Source organism: Pungitius pungitius, chromosome 9, assembly GCF_949316345.1.
Source record: "Pungitius pungitius chromosome 9, fPunPun2.1, whole genome shotgun sequence".
Classification (NCBI taxonomy): Eukaryota; Metazoa; Chordata; class Actinopteri; order Perciformes; family Gasterosteidae; genus Pungitius; species Pungitius pungitius.
This window is the reverse complement of record NC_084908.1, coordinates 6,628,196-6,648,835: the sequence shown is the minus strand read 5'-3', so window position 1 is coordinate 6,648,835 and position 20,640 is coordinate 6,628,196. Positions and strand designations below refer to the sequence as shown.

General features: G+C 41.9%; 1 protein-coding gene across 2 annotated transcripts in view; it reads right to left on the bottom strand.

Moving 5' to 3' along the window:
* sorcs3a (sortilin related VPS10 domain containing receptor 3a) overlaps positions 1 to 20,640 on the bottom strand; it is a 196,700-nt gene that overhangs the window by 42,635 nt on the left and 133,425 nt on the right. For both annotated transcript variants that reach the window (XM_037472426.2, XM_037472427.2), the window contains exons 5-7: positions 6,203 to 6,276; positions 5,000 to 5,064; positions 4,322 to 4,440 (exon numbers count right to left, since the gene is read on the bottom strand). In XM_037472426.2, the coding sequence (XP_037328323.1) occupies positions 4,322 to 4,440; positions 5,000 to 5,064; positions 6,203 to 6,276 (258 nt within the window). The remainder of the gene's footprint in view (positions 1 to 4,321; positions 4,441 to 4,999; positions 5,065 to 6,202; positions 6,277 to 20,640) is intronic.

Sequence of the window (20,640 nt, the reverse complement as noted above, 5' to 3'; positions counted from 1 at the left end):
TGAAGGGGAGGTTTTGGTTGAGTGCTTCAGAGTTTACTTGAAAGACGTTGGAGGTCAAACAGGGTTGAAGCATGTTTGGAGGAAGTACTCTATCTCGTGTCTGATGTGCGGGTAATGGGACTTTCCTGTTTGTGGAGCAGGTAAGTTGTCTACTTAGAAATCCCTGTTCTCGACACAATGAAACATTTAGTGGCATCAAACAGCTGGAAGAGCACCAATCACAACTACTAATACAGTACCCATAGGGGCTGTGTCTGCCGTACATGTCATGCTATGTTATAACACTGTAAGCAAGATGATATGTAAATATATTTAAAATCTCATTTCATCAAAAACATACCTCCGTATGCAAAAAAAATGAAAGGTTTACTCAAGTGAATCAATATTGTCAAACTCTTAACTTTAATTATAAAACGAAGACCATATATATTAGTTTATATAATTTTCTTCATACAGCTATATAATAAAATATATGAATTCATATATTAGTGCTAAGCAACAATTGCAGACTTTTATGTATGAAAACCCTAAACAAATAGGGTATTAACAGCAGTATTCCCTTTACAGAGTAGCAATTAAACTATTATAAATCTCAACTTAAACTTAAGTAAATAAAAAAATAGAAATGCATCAAATCAAATCCTTAAAAAACCTCTTTGCCAGGGTCTTAATAATTTATCTATTTTTAACGTAAAGTTACCCTTTACAATAATAACATTATTACAGGTAAGTTAATGTTTATTAATAATAATAATTATTTATATTTGTTCTAGATAGGTACCAAGATAAACATATTTGTTTCATCAGGGAGCAGCATACACAGTCCATCTGTCTATTAGTAATAGGTTCAGTAGCATGCGTCTCTGTTAAGTGAAGGTCCATGTTACATCCCCTGATGTGACTCCACCCCCTCCTGAGAAGAGGGCGGGATAATTGTCTCTCAGGTGATTCACCTGGAGCGTTAAGGTAAATTAGTGGGCTAGATTAAGACTCCCTGACCCAGTGCTTTCGTTCTCTTTTCTCCTCGTGGTCTCTTCTTTCTGAGAGCAAGCAGACATGCGTGAAGACTACCATTTTGTGGTAAGCGTGTTAGGGTTCCGATTTTAGCTCGCTCTGGGAACTGATATTGCTGGAAGAATTTAGGAACTGTGTTCTAGAGAGGACCATGGTCTACCTCAATGAACAGAAAGCCACCAGCTTGCAGGAAAGCTGCAAGCTCCAAGCCAGACATCAGCGAGTGTCTGGCTCTTAAGGGCAAACAGAAGTTTCAACCAGCAACCAGTTTCTTTCCTGGGGGTGTCATTGACAGGAGTCACTGACGACCAGTGTCTGGTGAGGATACTGAAAGACACGAATGGTTCAGTCGTTCATTCTTGCTGACCTCCTGCCTTTCAGTACTGAGCCTTCATGTGAAGCTAGCGCACTGGTACGTGGCATTGAGATGGGTTACGTATCCACGCCTCTACACCGTATTCATGATTCAGGTCAAAGTTGATTTCAGGGGACTTCGAGGTTGCTCATTCCCTATACAGGGAGTTGAGTTTATTATGGGAAATAAAATAGCAGGGGAAAAGGTCCTCAGTGTCCTCATTAGGTCCCAGGCACAGAAATAGAAAGAGGAGGCCACCCTGGCTGACTCCAGGCTCAGACTTGCCTAAACCGAAGACAAGCTGCCCCTCGCTGATCTTGATCCTGCATTGAAGCCTTGCTGAAATCTTTTACCACATTTGGCCTCCCCAAATTGGTCCAAACTGACCGCAGGACCAATTTTGAGTGAAACGTTTTGAAGCAGACCTTAGAGTCCCTGGGTATTAAGCATGTCTCCAGTGATGGAACCAGACCCTCAAGGCAATGATGTGCAAATACTCGGGACTAAGAAGGATTGGGATGACGGTCTGCCCTTGGTACTCTTTGCTGCCCGAGAAGCCAAGCAGGAGTCTCTTGGTTTCAACCCAGCTGAACTAGTGTTGGGCCATAGCGTAAGGGGACCCATTGAAAGTGCTGCAGGAACAATTTGTGAATGCCAATGCATCGCATTCGACCAATGTGCTTGATTTTGTTTTCCGGTTCTGTCAGCGTCTACACCATGCTTGTTCTGTAGCCAAAACGTTTCTGGCATTCAAGCAGGATTGTATGAAACGGAAATATGACCAGAAAGCTGTGGAACCTACTTCTCAGCCTGGTGATGAGGTGATGGTACTAACGCCTACACCTAGTCCTGCCCTATCCGCATGGTTTGCCAGCCTATATGTAAAAGAAAAGTAAGCGACACTGACTACATTATTCATACTCCTGCCCGAAGACGTCAAACCTGTCTTTTGCCATGTCAATATGCTTAAGCTGTTTCACTCCAGGGGAAGTGTTGAGGATCCAAACGAGAAGTAGCCTGATACTACGCCTCCATTCCCCTCCATCTCCCTGATGTTCACTGTGGCAGATGATACTGATGGGTTGAGGTTCGCTTGACGACCTCAAGCAGTGCGGCAGGCTGTCGACATACTGGCTGATCTTGATTTTGATACTCGCCTCTCCTATTTTCCAGATTGTTAAAAGATGGGGCTAATTCAGTCTCACCTGACTCCTGTTCTGAGATGTGCCCTCACGTACCACGATAGTGGAGCACGTTGTGGAAGTTGATAACCCCTCTCCAATTAAACAACATGCTTACCGTCCTCCCATGCCAAAGAGGGAGCTGATGAAGCAAGAGTATCTACTGGAACATGGCTTGGCTAAACTCAGCCAGAGCTTGTGGAGCTCTCTCTGCCTATTGACCTCTAAGTCGGATGGTTCCCCCGCGTTTCTGCACAGATTTTTGTAAGATGAACGCAGACTAGTTTCTGTTGCCTCGTCTGAAAACGCCTCAGCACCACAGCAATTGTTGGAAGTGCATTTTGAATGCATGAAACTTCATTAGCACAATGTCAAAGTAATTAATATCCACGCTGTAGAGAGAATTAAAATACATACCACAAATTGCATCTGCGTTACTTTAAGACATTACCCTGTCAGATATTTCTCTCACATTTATGATTAATATGACACACCGAGCAGATGCTGAGCTGAATATTAAAAATAGATTGGCTTTTCAGCAAAAGAAAGCCAAATTGTTGAGCTAAACAAGACCTAAATATTCACATTCATATCAGTGTGAATCTGTCACAATCGGGCTGGGGCAGGTTGCAGGGAGGACTCAAGCGCAGAGTTTCTCGAACCAAGTGCTCTTTATTTGAAACAAACCAAAGACGTGCTCCAACGACGAGGGACATTAGACAATGACGCGATAAATGACAACAGGCACACAGGGCTTAAATACACAAGGGAGGTGCAGGTGATTGGACACAGGTGGAGACAATCACGCAATCACAAGACAAGGCAGGAAGTGAAGTTAACCCAGGACCACAAGGAACATGAAACTTCAAACTAAAACAGGAAAAGGGACCAAACCGTGACAGAATCTTTGCATTGAAAACATATCACTTAGATTTTTTTGAAGCAAGAGGATCTAATAACACACATTCTTTACATTAGCAACCAACAGAACTGCTTGGATTGTAGTTAGTTTGTAGTAACTGAACTCAGTTTTGAATGTGTCAGGGACAATGTGAACTAATAGAAAAGATGCCACCTCATAACACAAAGGTCAAAACTGGCCTCTTCCCATTTATTTACTGTGTTGTAAGTACATACGTAGCTACTGTATTGTGTAACCTCTTTAAATTTGTCTTGACATCCGTTGATGAAAGGAAACAACTGAGCTGTGGTTCATAAGTGGCTATTTGCGCATCTGTTGGCCTTGTTTGCACAGTATTTTGTTCTGCACAGTATTTTGTTCTCCACCGCTGTGTGAATGAGTATTTGTTCCCTTTGGTCCACGGTAAGACTGACTCAGAATTTGTGCTCGGATATCACCACTAACTCGCCCTGATGGGTGGAAGGTAGTTGACTCTTCTGTAATGTCGGTAACACACATTTTAAAATTGTCTCATGCCTGCCAATGTCAAGACTGATTTATTGTTCATTTTATGAAGCATTGTCATAGAGTATTGAAATATATAGTAGTAGTTTGCACAAATTTGCAGTGCCAATCAGGCAGGAGGTAGAGTATGAGATGCTCATATTGTTGTTGTCTCTGTGTAGCACAGATAAGCCGATGACTGATATGAAACCGTGATATTAGATATTTGAATAGACCTTGCATTTAAAGCGCTTTTCCTACATGTAGTATTGGAAGAACTTTTAATCTTACTAAAGGTTGGTAACACCTTCGAACCATAATCCATTATGTACCAAGTAGAAAGTGAGTGAGTGTTTAGAGCCATACCTGTATGAATATGTAGTCATCTTGAACCACCAAAGAGCTAATGTCAATGTATCCGGGGAATGGGTAGTTCCTGTTAACTTCAGTGCACATGGGAGCTTGGCATGTAACATACTGCACATCTGTCACATTGGAAGACCAAAAGAAAAATACTTTTTATGATTACTCTCTTCTTCCATAGTAGATCTTAATATGTTGAGATGGTAGGTTAATACATTATCTAGACTAGGATAGCGCTATAGGCGTGAAGTTATTTATGTGTGTTGCTTGAACTGTTTAGGGTTGTACCCCACCAGTCTATGCAGTCTGACATTTTCTCTGACTAATTTGCCTCTATAGTACCAGATGTGTTGTCATTGTAGATATGGCAAACGAGCATCTCTGCTTGTCAATCACGCCTCGGTCATATGAAAAAAAAGGGCTGCTACGCCGACATAACAGGCATGCTAAATCGTTTCACCCACAGTATGTCCCCTATGGAGGAACTTGGTGGTACTGCCTGTTATAAGGCTGACATTTAGTAAGTGAAAGGGAAGAGAAGTAAGGCAACATTAATCAGGAATCATGCACTGGGTTTGTTACTCCGGCGATGCCTTCTTTTTTACAGAGGGAATTCATTTCAACAGAGACGCTGATCATTACTTGTGTGTGTGTGTGTGTGTGTGGGTTGGAGACACTCACTTCCATCTGGAGTGTGAGCCTCCATGTGCACCAGATCTAGTTCCTTGTCGAGGCCGGAGACAGACCTTGGAAAAAATGAAAGACGGTGGAAGAATACATAACCATAAAGGCAATGAATAGAAAGGAATTATGAATAAAGAACTACTAGTGAGAAAATGTGTGGGAGCAGATTGTTCTGTTGTTGAATCTAGGGTTGTCGTACACTATGGAGATTACTGGAACTTTTCCTCCATATTCTAAATGCCATATTATAGCAAGCACATCCACAGCAACTCTAAGCCAACCAAAATGCTAAAATGCAGACATATACAGTTCCTTTGTCAACCAGAAGCCTATGAGTGTATCTTTTAGTAAAATCCTTCTCATTTCATTAATTATGGATGTGACTGCATGTTGCAATATTGAATATCCTTTAAAAACTGATGAAGCCAATATCAAACTGCAGCCAACTGGAGGCCTGCCTTGCCATTGCCAGAGGCCCTTCCTCTGTTTAGATGTCCTTAAAAAGGCTTTGACGGTGAAGGGCAGAGCCAGTGTGAGATTGCACATATTTGGGATTAAACCATGATTGAACAAAACTTGCTCCAGGTTCATGCAAGTAAGAGTGAATACAGCCACCGGCAATCTCAGGCACAGCCCAGTCACCTCCGAGAGAGTGAGTGGAGCACTGAGCTGTTGGTGATGAGTATGCACTTCATCCGTAGTCGGTACACTGCAGGGGGAGTGAGCAGCAGACGTGACTGGATGAGAAGTGACAGGGGCGCCCTGGATCCATTATTAGTCATAGCTCTTCAAACTGTGCATGGGGTTTTGTATCTGCATGCATCAGTAGAAAAACCTTTCCATCTATTGTTGATGAAAAATAATATAAAACTCATGTGAAAGATGCCTCATATGAGGACGACGTGTGTGAGAAATAAAGTGCAATGTGACATGCCCTCGGACGCCGAATGCTAAGTGTGTTCTGAAGGGAAAAACTAATCTCTGCCTGTTTATATCAAGAGAGGTACAGAATTTCAGCAGCATCACCAGTCAGTCACATGCACACGTTGTTCTAAGCCATCAATATCGCTTGCTCAGTCACGCCGAATGCAAGAAACATGAGCAAACAAAAGTGAGTACAAAAGAAGAAGAAGAAAAAATAAGAAGAGTGGAGCACAGTGCTGGAAATGTGAAAAAAGGGGGAAAAAAATGACTACTTACCAGTAGAATCTATTTGGTGTCACGCGTTCGTGGATGATCTGCCATTTCCTACCAAAGTCCACCGAGCTGTACAACTGTAGAGGAAAAATAGCAACATGAATGTGTTAGCAGATGTAAATTGTTCAGGGATTTTGGCGTGCATACGCTGTGGTTGCCATGGTTGGATAATTCCATGTTGGAGGTTGGTCTATTGCTATAGAGCATTATTTTGAGATAAACTGACATAGTGCTGAGCTGCTTTTCCCTTTACCAACAGACATAGATATATGGATGTCTATTCCTCTATCCCTCCTTTATCAATTAGGTCTCTGGGTTTTACATAATTAAAAATATAACTAAAAGCATGGTTTAGCCTGCTGTTTGATTGAAAACCTGATGGATACAAAAGTCCTGCAGAGTGAGCACTGAGTATACACGAACACAGACTGATTCAAGCTCCAGTGACATAAAGATGATGTACAGTATTTTCATGTATTAATTACATTTGCATTATTGACATCGCAGACACGGTTCCCCATTGTTGTCACCTTGTGGCCCCAGTTTGATGCTACTGTAGACTGAAAATGTGACTCAGATAAAAGTACACGCTAGTCACGCTACTGAAAATTTATTCATCAGCCTCGCAAGGGGAAATCTATTGATGTCAGCACGTGAATTTTCCATTTAAAAAATCTGTTTACCCTTCTCAACACATGTAAGTTTTGGAATATATTGACAATGATGGGCAACAGCAGAAGACCTAAGCATTCGTTCTAAACCTGTGCTGTTAGGGCAAGGATCTATCAGGGAGCAAACATTTGTCTTATGCAGTGGAACAGAGTTGATACACATGGACATTTTATCTAAGTAAAATACATTAAAGGCACCCTACTGGAGTCTTTGGTTGGGTGTCACAGGGCAGCGTCCCTCATCACTTTGGACGGTGACATATAATCCCAGGGGGCAGGGTCAGCCTCTCCTCTCTCCATCCATCAGTTCAGTGACATATTACATTTTAAAGCCCCTGAGCTGTCACAAAGTCAGCTCCATAGTTTCCCACACACTTAAATAAATCAAAAAAGCCCAAACAGCCAACTGCCTCAAAAGCGGCGGTGACAACCGGGAAAAGCTGCACCAGGACAGGTGCTCCAATAGTGATTGAGGAATTGTATAGATGATTCATTTCAATCTCTTCATAGTAATGCTGAAAACATTTGGGTTGTGCATCAGGTTGCAGTTGATGTTAGACTTTCAGCTGAAGGTTCTGTAAATTACAATGTGGACTTTTTATGAAGATTGTATTTGTGGATGGTTGACATAACAAAAATGGAAACAATCTGAAAGGCAAAATTAAGTGAACAAATTAAGCAATTACTTATTAAGTTAGGGCTGAATAATTTTGAGAAAATACATCTATTTGTACATATTTTCACTGTACACTGTAAAAAAAATCCTATTTGTACAGAAAATAACTTTTTACTGTAATTTTTCTGTTTTTTAAAATGATGTGCAAAACTCTAAAAATAAAGACATTATCTTTAAATTAAAAGACCAACTATACATTTAAGTATTATGATAATAATGACAAATTAAATGTTTGATGTTGTCTCTTTTATGGAAGAAATACTGTAATTATTTGTTACAGTGTTTTCCTAAACTGTTTTCCTAAATTACATTCAAATCATGTAAAATAACGGTCAAATGACTGGCAGCAGCGGCTGCCAAACAAAAACCCTAAATGAAGGTACAATAACTTAATTAAAATAATACATTTTCCATAACAATTTTACAGAGAAACAAATGTATTTTATAGATTTTCCTGAAGTATTAGGATGTGTCTGTGTTAGCTCTGGGATTGGGACAAATTTGTAAAATAATATTGTTTTATTGAAAAACCTTTGGTGAGAGAGAAAATATGAATGTGTGTGTCTGTAAAATTGATAATTCAAATTAAGTGTGAAAAAACATAAATGTACAGGAATATTCCTTAAGCTATTTGACCCTCATTTTACGGTTTTTGTTTGGCAGCCGCTGCAGCCAGTCATTTGACCTTCTTTTTACATTTGTTTTTACAGTGTAGCAAATAGGGTTAGGCTTAGGTCTATCACAAAATTAATTATCATTTCACCTTGATTGTATGGTTTTGTAGCTCCTGCGGTAGAAAACAAATCACATGTTGTATTAATCCTTAAATTGCGTGCAATGTTTGGCTGCAAGCAAAACCATAAAAGTTTCATTTAATTTTTTTTTTTATCTTTGTTAAAAATAATTTATTTGGGCTTCCTGTACATGCAATTGTCATTAAATGGCAGCAATAAGACTATTAGGGAATAGTCTACAGATTCAAAGTGTTTTTTTAACCAAAATGAACAGAAAACATAAATCAGTCCTTCAATATGATTTTTATTCCAAATCAACTTAAACAGGAAAAAAGTGAAACAAACCACAATCACAGCTGTTAAATATTCAGCAGAACCTCAGAAGAGCCGATGGAAACCGATAAATTCCCAATCCAATTGTCACTATATCTTCAACCAACACCGATATGAAGATCCTCGTCAAAACGTCATATTCAAGCTTTGACATTTTCATATGTGCAGAAGAACACTGCACTCACTCTAGCTAAGTGGTCCAATTCTCGTCATGTGAGTAAATGAGTTATGAGTGATGATTTTTGGTCATCCAGTTCTTCGGTGTGTTTGAGTTGTGTTGGAGCATGTTAATATAGCGTGTATTTACTTGTTTGATTTGATGTGCTACATCCCAATATTCAAGTAGTGAACACATGAATAAAGGGAGGTGCAAAAAGGTATGGAAAGCCAAGACAACAGCTGAAAACTATCAGTAATTAAAAAGCAATCCAGACCCTTGTCAGTGCAAATTAATATCAGCTGGTTCTGTCCCAACTAATGGCCTACAAAAAGGTCTCGTTGCCAAGGTGTCACACAAGACACATACCATGATGGGTAAAAGCAAAGAGCTGACTCAAGACCTTCACAACCTAATTGTTACATAACAAAAATGATGGCATTGGTTATAGGTGCATTTTTAAGCTTCTGAAAGTCCCAGTGAGCACTGTTGGCACCATAATACGGTAGTGGAAAGGCAATTATATCACCATAAAATAGTTTCGACCAGGTGCTCCAAGCAAGATTTCTGACAGAGAAGTAAAAAGAATATTCGCAAGAGCCAAGGACCACTTGTGGAGAGCTTGAAAAAAACCTGCAATTAGCAGGTACTGTTGTCTCAAAGAAAACCGTAAATAATGCACTCCACCACCATGGCCTGCATGCACGCTCACCACGCAAGACGCCATTGCAGGAAAAAAAAGCATGTTGAAGCTCGTTTAAAGTTTGCAGCACAACATTTGGAAAAGCCAGTGAAATACTGGGATAATGTAGTGGGGTCAGATGAGGGCAAAATTTTACTGTTTGGATGCCATAACACACACCATGTTTGGAGGAGAAATGGCACTGCACAGTGAGGTTTGGAGGTGGGAGCATCATGGTGTGGGGCTGCTTTTCAGCAAATGGTACTGGCAAACTTCAAATAATTGAAGGAAGGATGAATGGGCAAATTTACAGAGACATTCTTGACAGAAATCTGCTGCCATCTACCAGGATGATGAAATAAGGGTGGACATTTCAGCAAGACAATGATCCCAAACGCACAGAAGAGGAAACTTTCAACTGTTTTCAAAGAAAGAAAATAAAGCTGCTAGAATGGCCCAGCCAATCACCTGACTTAAATCCCATTGAAAATCTATGGAAAGACTGAAGATCAAGATTCGTAGAAGAGGCCCACGGAACCTTCAAGTTTTGAAGACTGGTGTGATTCTTCCACACAAACAGAGCAATGCATGCGACTAGTTTCTCCAGACAGGAGGCATCTTGAAGCTGTCATTACCAACAAAGGCTTTTGTACAACGTATTGAATAAATATCAGTAAGCGTGTTCAATACTTTTCCCTGTCATCATCTAGTGAAAATTTTATGTCAAAATATATATTTACTGAAAAAATTGTGACCTGTTCAATACTTATTTCAATCGCTGTATATTTTTACACTTCACTGTATGTTATCCCAGGTTGACCCTCTATTTAAATGGGCGTAAGCTTTTCTATAGGCATATGATGTAGGCATTCCTAATACTCTTTAGATTATCAGGTTGAGTAGGAGGTTTTGAACTTAAATGTATCTTTCAGTTGGCTTTTAACCTGCACTTCCATTTAAACAGTCAAATAAATGAAAAATGAATGAACTACCAGGTTTCTGTTGACTAATACTCCAATGACCAAAGTGTCACTGTGGTTTGGATCAGTCTTTGAGGGCTGCCTTGGATTTAATCTAATTAAGCTATCAAACAAATTTTAGTCAATTTAGTTTCAACACTTTTAAGCTGTACTGAAGAACTGTTTCCTACAAGAATTTTCTTTTGTTCTTTTAGGCTCATACTCTACAAGACAAGATCTACACAGGGAGGTTAGGGAAATAAAACACAGATGGAACATGAAGGACAAATAATTTGATTTAACATATAAACCTTTCAAAGTTTTTTATATAAATAATAAATATATATATATATATCCAAACTTCTTAAAGCTTGTTGAGCTGTACTTTAGCTCAAGATGAAAAATGACAGTTCTACAGTAGTTGTCCACCCTTGTAATCAGTTTTTAAAAGTTGTTGGTCTTTGTATTGGTGGTGAGGAGAGTTCGAGTTGGTTCCCTGTGAGCTTTCAATGTGCCACGGGGCAAATACTGCTCTCCCCTCATAGTTTTATGCTGCAAACCATCATGTGCTACGGGTCAGCTGTGAGACTATGGTGACACACACAAAATCTAACAATCGTCACTAGCAAAGATAATAAACCAGGGCTGTCCCTGACATTCACAGTGGGAGGTAAACAAGAAGGCCTGCAGTGAAACAGAGGGGCAAGGTGAGACGGATATACTCAGGGTGGATGATGAGCTGTGGTGGTACCTGTGCAACCAATTAGTGGAGCAGGACCATTTGGGGCTGTTCTCTGACCTCTTGTTCTCGTGGGATTTCCAACCATTACCAGATGCACCATGCTACTCCCGCCCGCTGATCTGATCATTCCCGCCTGCAACAATATCGTCTGTTGACATTCTGTCTGTTCCATTCTGCAGTGAAAAAAGGACATTATGGATTTCCCTCGAGGTACTGGGAAACAAAAAGTGAATAAAAATGTAAGGGATCATATCTCCACTTCTGTTTGAGTTTTTTTTCTTCGTTTCAGCCAATGCAGCTCGACACTGAACCATTACTTAGAAGTGACCCTATTAGATAAGGATCAGATTTGTGATATAATCAAGTTGAAAGTTCATTTCATCTTTGGTGTATACTAGCCATGGATTTTAACTAACAACAGCTTAAAAACAAGTTGCATTGATTCTAGTTCTCAGAATTATTGCTACAAATATATTATGTTTACATAATACTACTGTATAATAGATACTGTTTTTATGAATAAAATTATTCAAGCCCAAGGTTCCCCCTTAAGGACTCTAGACCCGAGAACCGAGCAGGCAAGTTCCAACAAAATATTTCTGTAATCATCACGAACAAATGTAATAATGCTGCACACCCAGATAAACATTAGTATAAAACAAACTCCTTATCCGTTTGAAAATGCTCCAAACACGACTCCAACAAGTATTAACAAATTAACAGTTAACAAATTGCCAGAGCATTCAACGGTGAATCTGCTGATATATTTCTCTCAGACAAATCTTGTTGAATTCCAAATACAAAAACTACCTGGCCAAATTGATGTTTACACATCAGAACATTCACAGGGGTTGCCCTCAACCTGACAGAAAATAATTGTCCAGATAGACAAAGCAGTTACACTTTTATCATGGGTATGCCTTTTTAGGAGCAGGCCAAACAACAGGCTACAAAGCTGAGGTAAGAACAGGCTAATGCTTTAGACACCTTGCATCGAACATTACGGTATTGAGCAAGAAAGCCACAATGCCCTAGATGGAAAACAGAAAAATAGCAACTATTTGCTCAATAGCGCGAACACAAGGAAATGGTTCAATCTCATGGAAAAAAGTAAAAGTTATAACATAATAAAGGCAGACCTTGAGATCAAAAGCCCAATGTGTTTTAGGAGAAAATGTGTCCCTTAGTGTTTGACTGTCTGTATATTAGTACACATTTTGTACAATTGTGGAAGAGGTTGAGGTCTGCAAATCTGCACTGCCAAACTGGGATGAATCATTCCAGACTTCCCAATCACTGTCCACTCTCACTAAGGGCTGTTTCCTTGGTTGGAAATCAAAAGAGCCAGTCACAGCTTTGTGGGGGGTGAGGGGGGGGGGGGGGTTAAGAATGGAAATGTAATCAGAAAATAGGTACAACAGTAAAATTGGTGACGGAACCACACGAAATGTCCGTACAGTTGACAAATAGAGGACACAAATGGTCAATATTATCTGAAAACGTGAAGCTCATCACAATTTCTGAGTTTACTGAAAGGTTAATAGTTAAGACTTAAAGGCATCACCTGTAAAATATCACAACATGTTGCAGCCATCTGTCAAACTTAGTCAAAAGGACATTTTGATTAGCCCGTAATGGAAAAGAAAACACACAGACGTTATAGAGGTGAAAACATCTTGTTCTTCAATCTTTATTTGCTTTAAAACACAGGCCCTATTTCATTAGGGCTTTCGCCCTCATGTTTATGGCCTGGGTTGTAAATCTTTTCACACTGAAGAAAGAAAAGCATAGCTTTTCTGCCTTTTCAGTTTGCTAGTTCTTTCTGCAGCATTGCAGCACAACATTCTGCCACCCAGAAAAGCTTTGTGCATTAACAACATCAAAGCACCAACTGCTCCACGGACATATAGACATTCTCAAAGAGAAATGAAGACTTGGAAGTTAGGGAAATGATAACTGCTGAATTATAGCCCCCTGTGTCGCACACTTTTGATATAAGTCACTTTTATAACTCCTAATTAAATCTCCTATAAATTATTGATGTATGTACAGCATTCTAAATCAAAGTGCTTCTGTTGGCATCGCTTTGACATTTTCCATATGTAGGGGAGAAGGTGGGTGGTTTTAGACCGCACAATTTATGAAGCCTGCAAAGTGCACAGTAGTATGGATGGTCCTATAGAAGGACGTAAAGGAAAGAGCTTAGCAAATCTGCCCCCGGATTGTTTTGAATGAGAGCGGATAAGGACTTTAGTCTGCTAGCCACTGTACAGACAAAGGAGCGGGTTTGAACCGCGCTGTTGCGGAGTTGAGCTTCAAGATGCTCACTCTCAAACAGATCAGGCACAGATCAGGTCCGAGGACTGGTTTGTCACGATAGATCTTCAGGACGCTTAGTTTCATATTTCCATCCTCCCCCGACACAGGAAGTTCCTGAGGTTCGCTTTTGGGGACAAAGCTTACCAATACCGGGCTCTTCCGCTCGGCCTAGCCCTCCCACCCCGTATGTTTACCAAATGCGTGGACGCTGCTCTGGCACCATTGGGTCTCCAGGGCATCCGCATTTTGAACTGCATAGACGACTGGTTGAGTCTAGTGCCATCCATGCGGCTGGCGGCCAAACTTCGAGGTGTTGTGCTTGCCCACATCAACCGTCTGGGGATGAGACTCAATGCCAGGAAAAGCATGCTGTCCCCAGTGCATAGGACCACCTTCCTGGGCGTTGTTTGGGATTCGACCACGATGCGGGCACATCTGTCTCCCGCTCGAGTAGTTTCGATCCTCTCTGCAGTCAAGCAGGACAAGCTAGGCCAGCCACTCACTGTGTAACAGTTTCAGAGACGGTTAGGTCTCCTGGCAGCGGCATCCTACGTGATCCTTTGCGGCCCGTTACACTTGAGACCGTTGCAGTGGTGGCTCAGGGCCAAGGGGTTCTCCCCGAGGGGAAACCAGCGCAGTCTGATCAAGGTCACTAAGCGTTGCCTGCGGGCTCTGGCCATATGGGGGCAGACGCCCTGTCGAGACAGGGGTCGAGGCCCGGGGACTGGAGCTCCTGTGGAAAGGCGGTCTTACCGAGGTAGACCTGTTTGCCTTCAGAGAGACCACTCACTGTCCTCTGTGTTTCTCCCTCGCGCATCCTGCCCGAGGATTTTGGCGTGTCGACCTTTTTGTCCCTCCTCGCAGGTCCTCTGTCGGAGACTCCAATCAGAGTGGACCTGCTGTCTCAGGAGTCGGGGTCCATCGTTCACCCTCGCCTCGAGCTATGGAAACCATCGCCGTGGCCCTCGAGGGGACCCGCCTCTTAGGAGCCGTTCTCTCGACCGAGGTCGTGGAGACCATCCTCCACTCAAGAGCCCCCGCCACGAGGAAGGCGTATGCTGGTAGATGGAGGCTCTTTGCCACTTGGTGTGGGCAACGACAGCTGGACCCAGTTAACTGCCCAGGCGGTTCAGTACTGGAGTTCCTGCAGGAGCGTTTTGCCACAGGTTTATCCCCGTCCTCCATCAAAGTATATGTGGCGGCCCTGTCGGCAACCCATGCCCAACTAGACGAGCGTTTTCTGGTGAGACACCCGGTGGCATCCCGCTTCCTTCGTGGCACCCTGAGGCTGAGGCCAGCAGCCAGCACTGGAGTTCCGTCTTGGGACTTGGCCATCGTACTAGAGGGTCTCTCCGGTGCTCCCTTCGAGCCCATGGCGGAGGTTGCAGGAAGTATGTGGCTCTTAAGACCCTCTTCCTGCTTGCTATTTCTTCCCTCAAAAGAGTTGGAGATATGCAAGCCCTCTCGGTGGCCCCATCGTGCTTGGAATTTGCACCCGGTATAGTGAAGGCATTCTTACTACCTTCCCCCGGCTATATTCCTAAGGTCCCGTCCACTACGGTCGGGCCTATGGTGCTGCAGGCTTTCTGTCCTCCCCCGTTCTTGAGAAGAAAAAGCGTCGGACCAGGCGAAAGCTTTACCTCCTCTGCCCAGTCAGAGCGCTAGACCTGTACGTCCACAGGACCGCCCTGTGTAGGCTCTCCGAACAGCTGTTCGTGTGCTTCGGGCCCCCCAATACTGGTGGCCCGGTGACTAAGCAGAGGATGAACAAGTGGGTGGTTGAGGCCATAACACTTGCTTATGAATCGGCCGGCCAGGCCGCACCTTTGGCTGTCCGGGCCCATTCTACTAGGGGTATGGCGGCTTCTAAACCCCTGTTGTCGGGAAGAGTATCGCTACACGACGTTTGCAAGGCGGCAGGCTGGTCCTTTCCCCACACGTTGGTGAGGTTTTCCCACCTTGACCTTAACGCTACACCTGGAGCACAGGTGCTCTCGTCTGAGTGTGCGTCTTAAACTTCACACCACGGTCACTTGCTCATATGGTGAGTGTGTATTGGGTTCCCACAGCGTTTTTACGCAGCTCGAGTTCCCTGAGAGGGAACGTCTCTCGGTTACGTATGTAACCTTCGTTCCCTGAAGGGAACGAGGCGCTGCGTAAACTTTCTGCCATACTCCCGGCCTGCCCGTGGCACTTGATTCGGCCTTTCAGAGATGAATGGTCCTGCCCTTCGGGTCCCTTTATAGCGCCCTGGTCCCGGCGCCGCCCGCCTATGACGTACCAGCTTGCCATTGGTTAGATTTCACACCTGCTTCATCACGCGGTCCCACAGCGTTTTTACGCAGCGCCTCGTTCCCTTCAGGGAGGTTACATACGTAACCGAGAGACATTCTCCTCCCAGATTGTTCCCCTCACCTGAATTCCCTGTGCGTCCTAATCCCGCCAAGTACTGCTTCTTCTAAGCGTCAATAAGCAGTATGAACATCAATGGAGAAAAACAAAGGAAAACAGATTAAAAAATGTTAACTGTTTGCAAGGTGCCTTTTACATGTAAGTGTTTTTATCTATAACAAACTAGATAAATATAAACCCAAATCTATTAGTTTTTAAGTTGATAACTGCTGCTGTGCCAAGGGGACACTGCTGTTAAAAGCACCTTATTGTTTAGCGTTTGCATAAGTAAAAGTGCACAATACATTTGAATTAATTCATTACATTTTGCAATTAATAATGCAATTAATTACAATAAATATGGGAATTGTTGGCCAGCACTAAATTTCATGAATGCAGGAAAATATGCAAAGGCACATTTTTCATCTTGGCCACAATGTGGCTACTTCCTACTGTTATTATGAGTCTAATTGTGCTTTTCCCAGAGTCTAGAACAAATCCAGATATTCCACAAAGTGAAAAAATGCATTGCAACAATAGCGTGGTGGGGTGTTTTAGTTTATGCTCAACAAAACATTATCCTGCATAATTATCAGCGTCAAACACTAATGTGTGCTTAGTCAAGGGTAACGAATGGATTCCCTCTGGCATTGTGCTCACTTTCATGCTGCACTGCCTCCTCTTGGTTCCCTCAGTGATTCTTTGTCATGCTATCTTGTCGTCTTACAGCTACATAAGCACCGGTAGCAGGCAGCACACCTGCCTGGCAGTAACCCAACCACTGTTTATTGTCAGACTTCAGTGAGCCATGTAACTAAGACTAAAAAAAGCCACTCATCATACTGAATGTTGTTGGAGTTCATTGGATATTCCCACAATTATTTTAGTTTGTTTCTATCTTGCACTGTTTTGGTCATCATGCATGTGTATAACATAAAGTAGGTCACTTTAACCTGGGACTGTGTGCACGAAAAGCACCCAGTCTGTTTTGTCCTGTGTGTTTCAAATTAGAGTCCATTCTAAGTGCTCCAGGAGGGCGGGCCTGCTACGGCCCGATGGAGCGCGGCAGAGCTGTCGCAGCTCAGGACATGGGAGCTGAGCACTAAAGATACCTGCCATCTGGAGAGTCACCTCATTGAGAAATCCACTGCAGCAGCTCTTTGGCTCGAGCTCAACACCAACTTTCAGAACTGGGCAGGAAAGGGCTGCTAGTGGAACTCCTCAAATAGTGTGGTAGTCAATGCTCTGGTTTTGCCAAAATAATAAGAAAATGCCTTTTTTTTTATTTGTGTAAAGTAAGGTTGAATTTCTTCACATCCAGAACACAGATCTGCTGGGTGTGGTCTTTTAAAAAATTAGTACAAAAAAGCATAGATTTCTGCTATAAAAGCAAACACAGTAATTGAATAGACATGGATTGTAAAGACAGCAAGTTATCACTGCCTGCTCATCAGACACGAGCACATAGAGGCCCGATGCTTCCTACTCTGATGCTTTGGCTTCTCATCGTGCATCACATCTGGATGTTTCCTTTTCATAGTCAATCATAATCATGATTCAAAATGGTGTCTTTTTAAAATATACTTTTGTGTTCACGATTAACACGCGTTGTCTTACATGTACAGTGTCTTTTTGACAAACGTTCACATAGGTTGACTTCGTTGTACTGAACAATAACAAGTTGGTTACACTGCACCTTTTGTGTCCTTGTGGTGCTGAGCTGTCAATCACACATGCACATGGCCCACTCCCACTGAAAGGTTTGGGGGAGTATTACTGTTCCTTTTTTTTCTTTGGAACATTTATCAGTAGTTTTGATCTAAAACCTTTGTCAATTTAGTACAACTAAAATGAAAAGCGGGGATGAGCCATGCCATGGCTTATGAAAGCGCCATACAGTAGACTGAGGTCTGCAGCTTAAGTACGAGACGTGTGGTTGACAAAAATCTCATGTTGACAAAAAAAAGCAAACTGTTTACTGTGTATGATGCTGTGGCATCCACTCAGAGCCCGTATATCAGAGGTTTAAATGAAGAAGAATATTTAGCTGGAAAAAAAGGTGTTGGATGAGGATTACAATGAAAGATGTAAGCTTATGGATTGATACTAAATGAGGTTTGAAATAAAAGAGCGCATCTAAAGAAAACTATTCAGAACCAGAATCTATGACCATGGACAAAAATATCGCCCTTATTAAGAATGCTACAAAATGGAAACATGCTAATTCTTTTTGATGGAGTAGATGCAAATGAAAACCCGTAACAACAAAGGGGAGAAAATAATCTTGAATAATGTCTTCCCCCCTCACTGCTTCAGTTCTTTATTGACTCTGATGTCCCCATTGCATTTCTCAAAACGTTTAGCCAGGATACAATTCAGCTAGAAATAATTAACAGCATAAATTTGCATCATTAGAGTGGATTAAGTCAAAGAATGTTTGCCTGTTGAAGGACTGAAGAGACTGTGCGCCTCTCTAAGAGGCCCTGTTCTTTCACATTTCAAGTGAGCTTGTCCCATGGGAATGAGGATTATTACGAGAGAGGCAAGGATGGAGACGCATTACTTAAGCAGTGTTTTGATTTTTGAAAAAAATGTCTGAGCACAATATGTATGTGAATGTGTAAGAAAGCAGCGGTTCGATTGTGAATTAAAGGCAGCATTGTGTGTTTGAATTGTCCCTGGGGACAATTCAAACACACAATGCCACATCAGCAGCTAAAGTAACTTGCCCATTTCCTTCAACAGAGCATTTTCCCATTTACCAGGGTGCTGACACCAGCTTCAAAATCTACTTGCATAGCTGATCCAGATGTGCCCGCGAAGCATGCAAAAATAGAAGTAGTTGTTTTTCACATTTGCCCCAGTTTTGCGGTCCAGCTATGAAATGCAAAACTGTTTTAGGGCAAGTTAGGGATAATTCAAAAAGAAGTTACGCCACACTATTTCCACCGACATAGACACAGAGGGCCAGTCTTTTACCAAGGTCAAGCTGCAACCACTTGGAGAGAATTGTTTGCAACTAGGTATTCAGCAGTCAACGTGCACAACACCAGAGTCACTGAACAACTTTCAGGTGTTAGCAGAAATTCAGAGGTCGGTAATCTGGTTTAGGAAACACTGAATGGCCCGTGATGTCGACAGTCCAGATTCCAGGCTCCAGGTTTCCAGGTTTAAGGTCCCTTCCTAACTCATAACACGGGCAGCTTGGTCCATTGTCCAATGTTTCAGAATGTAATGCTTTTTGCGTGGTGTAGGATACATGGCTTTGTGATAAGATCTATTCACAGACATGAACAGCTGCACACTTGAACCCTACTTCTGCCAAGATGAAAGCCAAAAGACGAAACCGAAGAGTCCTGGAACATAATTTCTTCAGGGAGCAAGTGGATGCAACTAAATTACCTCAACTGAGAATGACTCAGTCATCTTAAGTCAGTCATCACCATTAGTCAAGGGGAAGAGTAATTGAGCCCATCTCCATTACATAAAAGAAAACAATATGGCATAGGGATGTTATTAGGTGCAGGAGGGGAGAAAAGTGATGAAGAGCTCCCTGAAATGAGATTGGATTTAAACAAGTACGGCTGCTGTCCTGGGGGCCTTACATGGATGCTCTTTGAGCGGATTGGTGGAGGCTCCATAATGATTAGACACTCAGTTTCTCTAGTGTTCAGATTTATGGGCTCTAAGGCCTGTTACGATCATTAGGGGGATTGTGAAAGAAAAAGGGAAATGGGGTCGAGACTATATGGGCATGGGAGGAGGTGAAAATTACACTGAGATTTTTTTCTGGTAACACAGCACTTTTGAACCATAAATCTTTGATCCTCTCCTCCCTATTTGTGAAATGACATTTCATAATGGAAGTCTGCCTCTCTTTTCACACTCCCATTAGTAAATTACTGATGTCATAATATTCAAGCCCTGGGGTGATAATAAACAAACGGGTTACACCGCAAAGGAACTTTTTATACATAGTTACTAAAAGTGAGTGGCTTTTGTCTGATTGTGTTTAAGGTCAAACACTCCGATATGAGCTGTGGGATATAAAACTGTTCACATAAAAAAGTAGGCCTCTCAAAACAACAATAAAATGTGTTTGGATTTTTGCATAATTGCAAAGTAGGCCAGATAAGATTTCAGTCAGTGAGATGAATCTGTAAAAAAGGCTCAAGAAACATCCAGATGATGAGCTGAGCCTGGAAATATATCATGTGAGACATTTGCATGTGTGTAACATGGATTAACAACAGAAAAAATAAAAGACTTTTGCCCATACGACGTCACTTCATGAAAAATAACAAAATGCCAAATTAAAAAAGTTAAAAATAGTCATTCCGCCAGCAATTTGTATTTGAAATGGTTGCAACACAGTCAAAACGGTTTAGAAGGCGTTTGCAGTTGATCCTCTGCATGTGCAAGCATCCTATGAACATCAACAGTTATTGTTTTCCGAATTCATCGGCTGGATAAGAACACAAATTAAAAAGCCTTTATTCTCTTGGTAATAATTATTTTTTTTGTTTTTGTTTGTTGTACTGGGAAACCCCAGTAGACACCTACATTTTTACATCCCAACTCACGTTCCACTTACTCTCCTAATCCGGAGCTTTTAAACACAGTTAAAAGGGCTGCGGCTATTCAATGGTTTGAAAAAACCCCACTAGGACTCAACATTGGCATTTCCTTATTAAAATGTGTTTCCAAGGATGACAAGCAATGTCAAGGTTGGGGAAATATGTTTTCCCCCCTGCTGCACTATGTTTCCGCACCAACA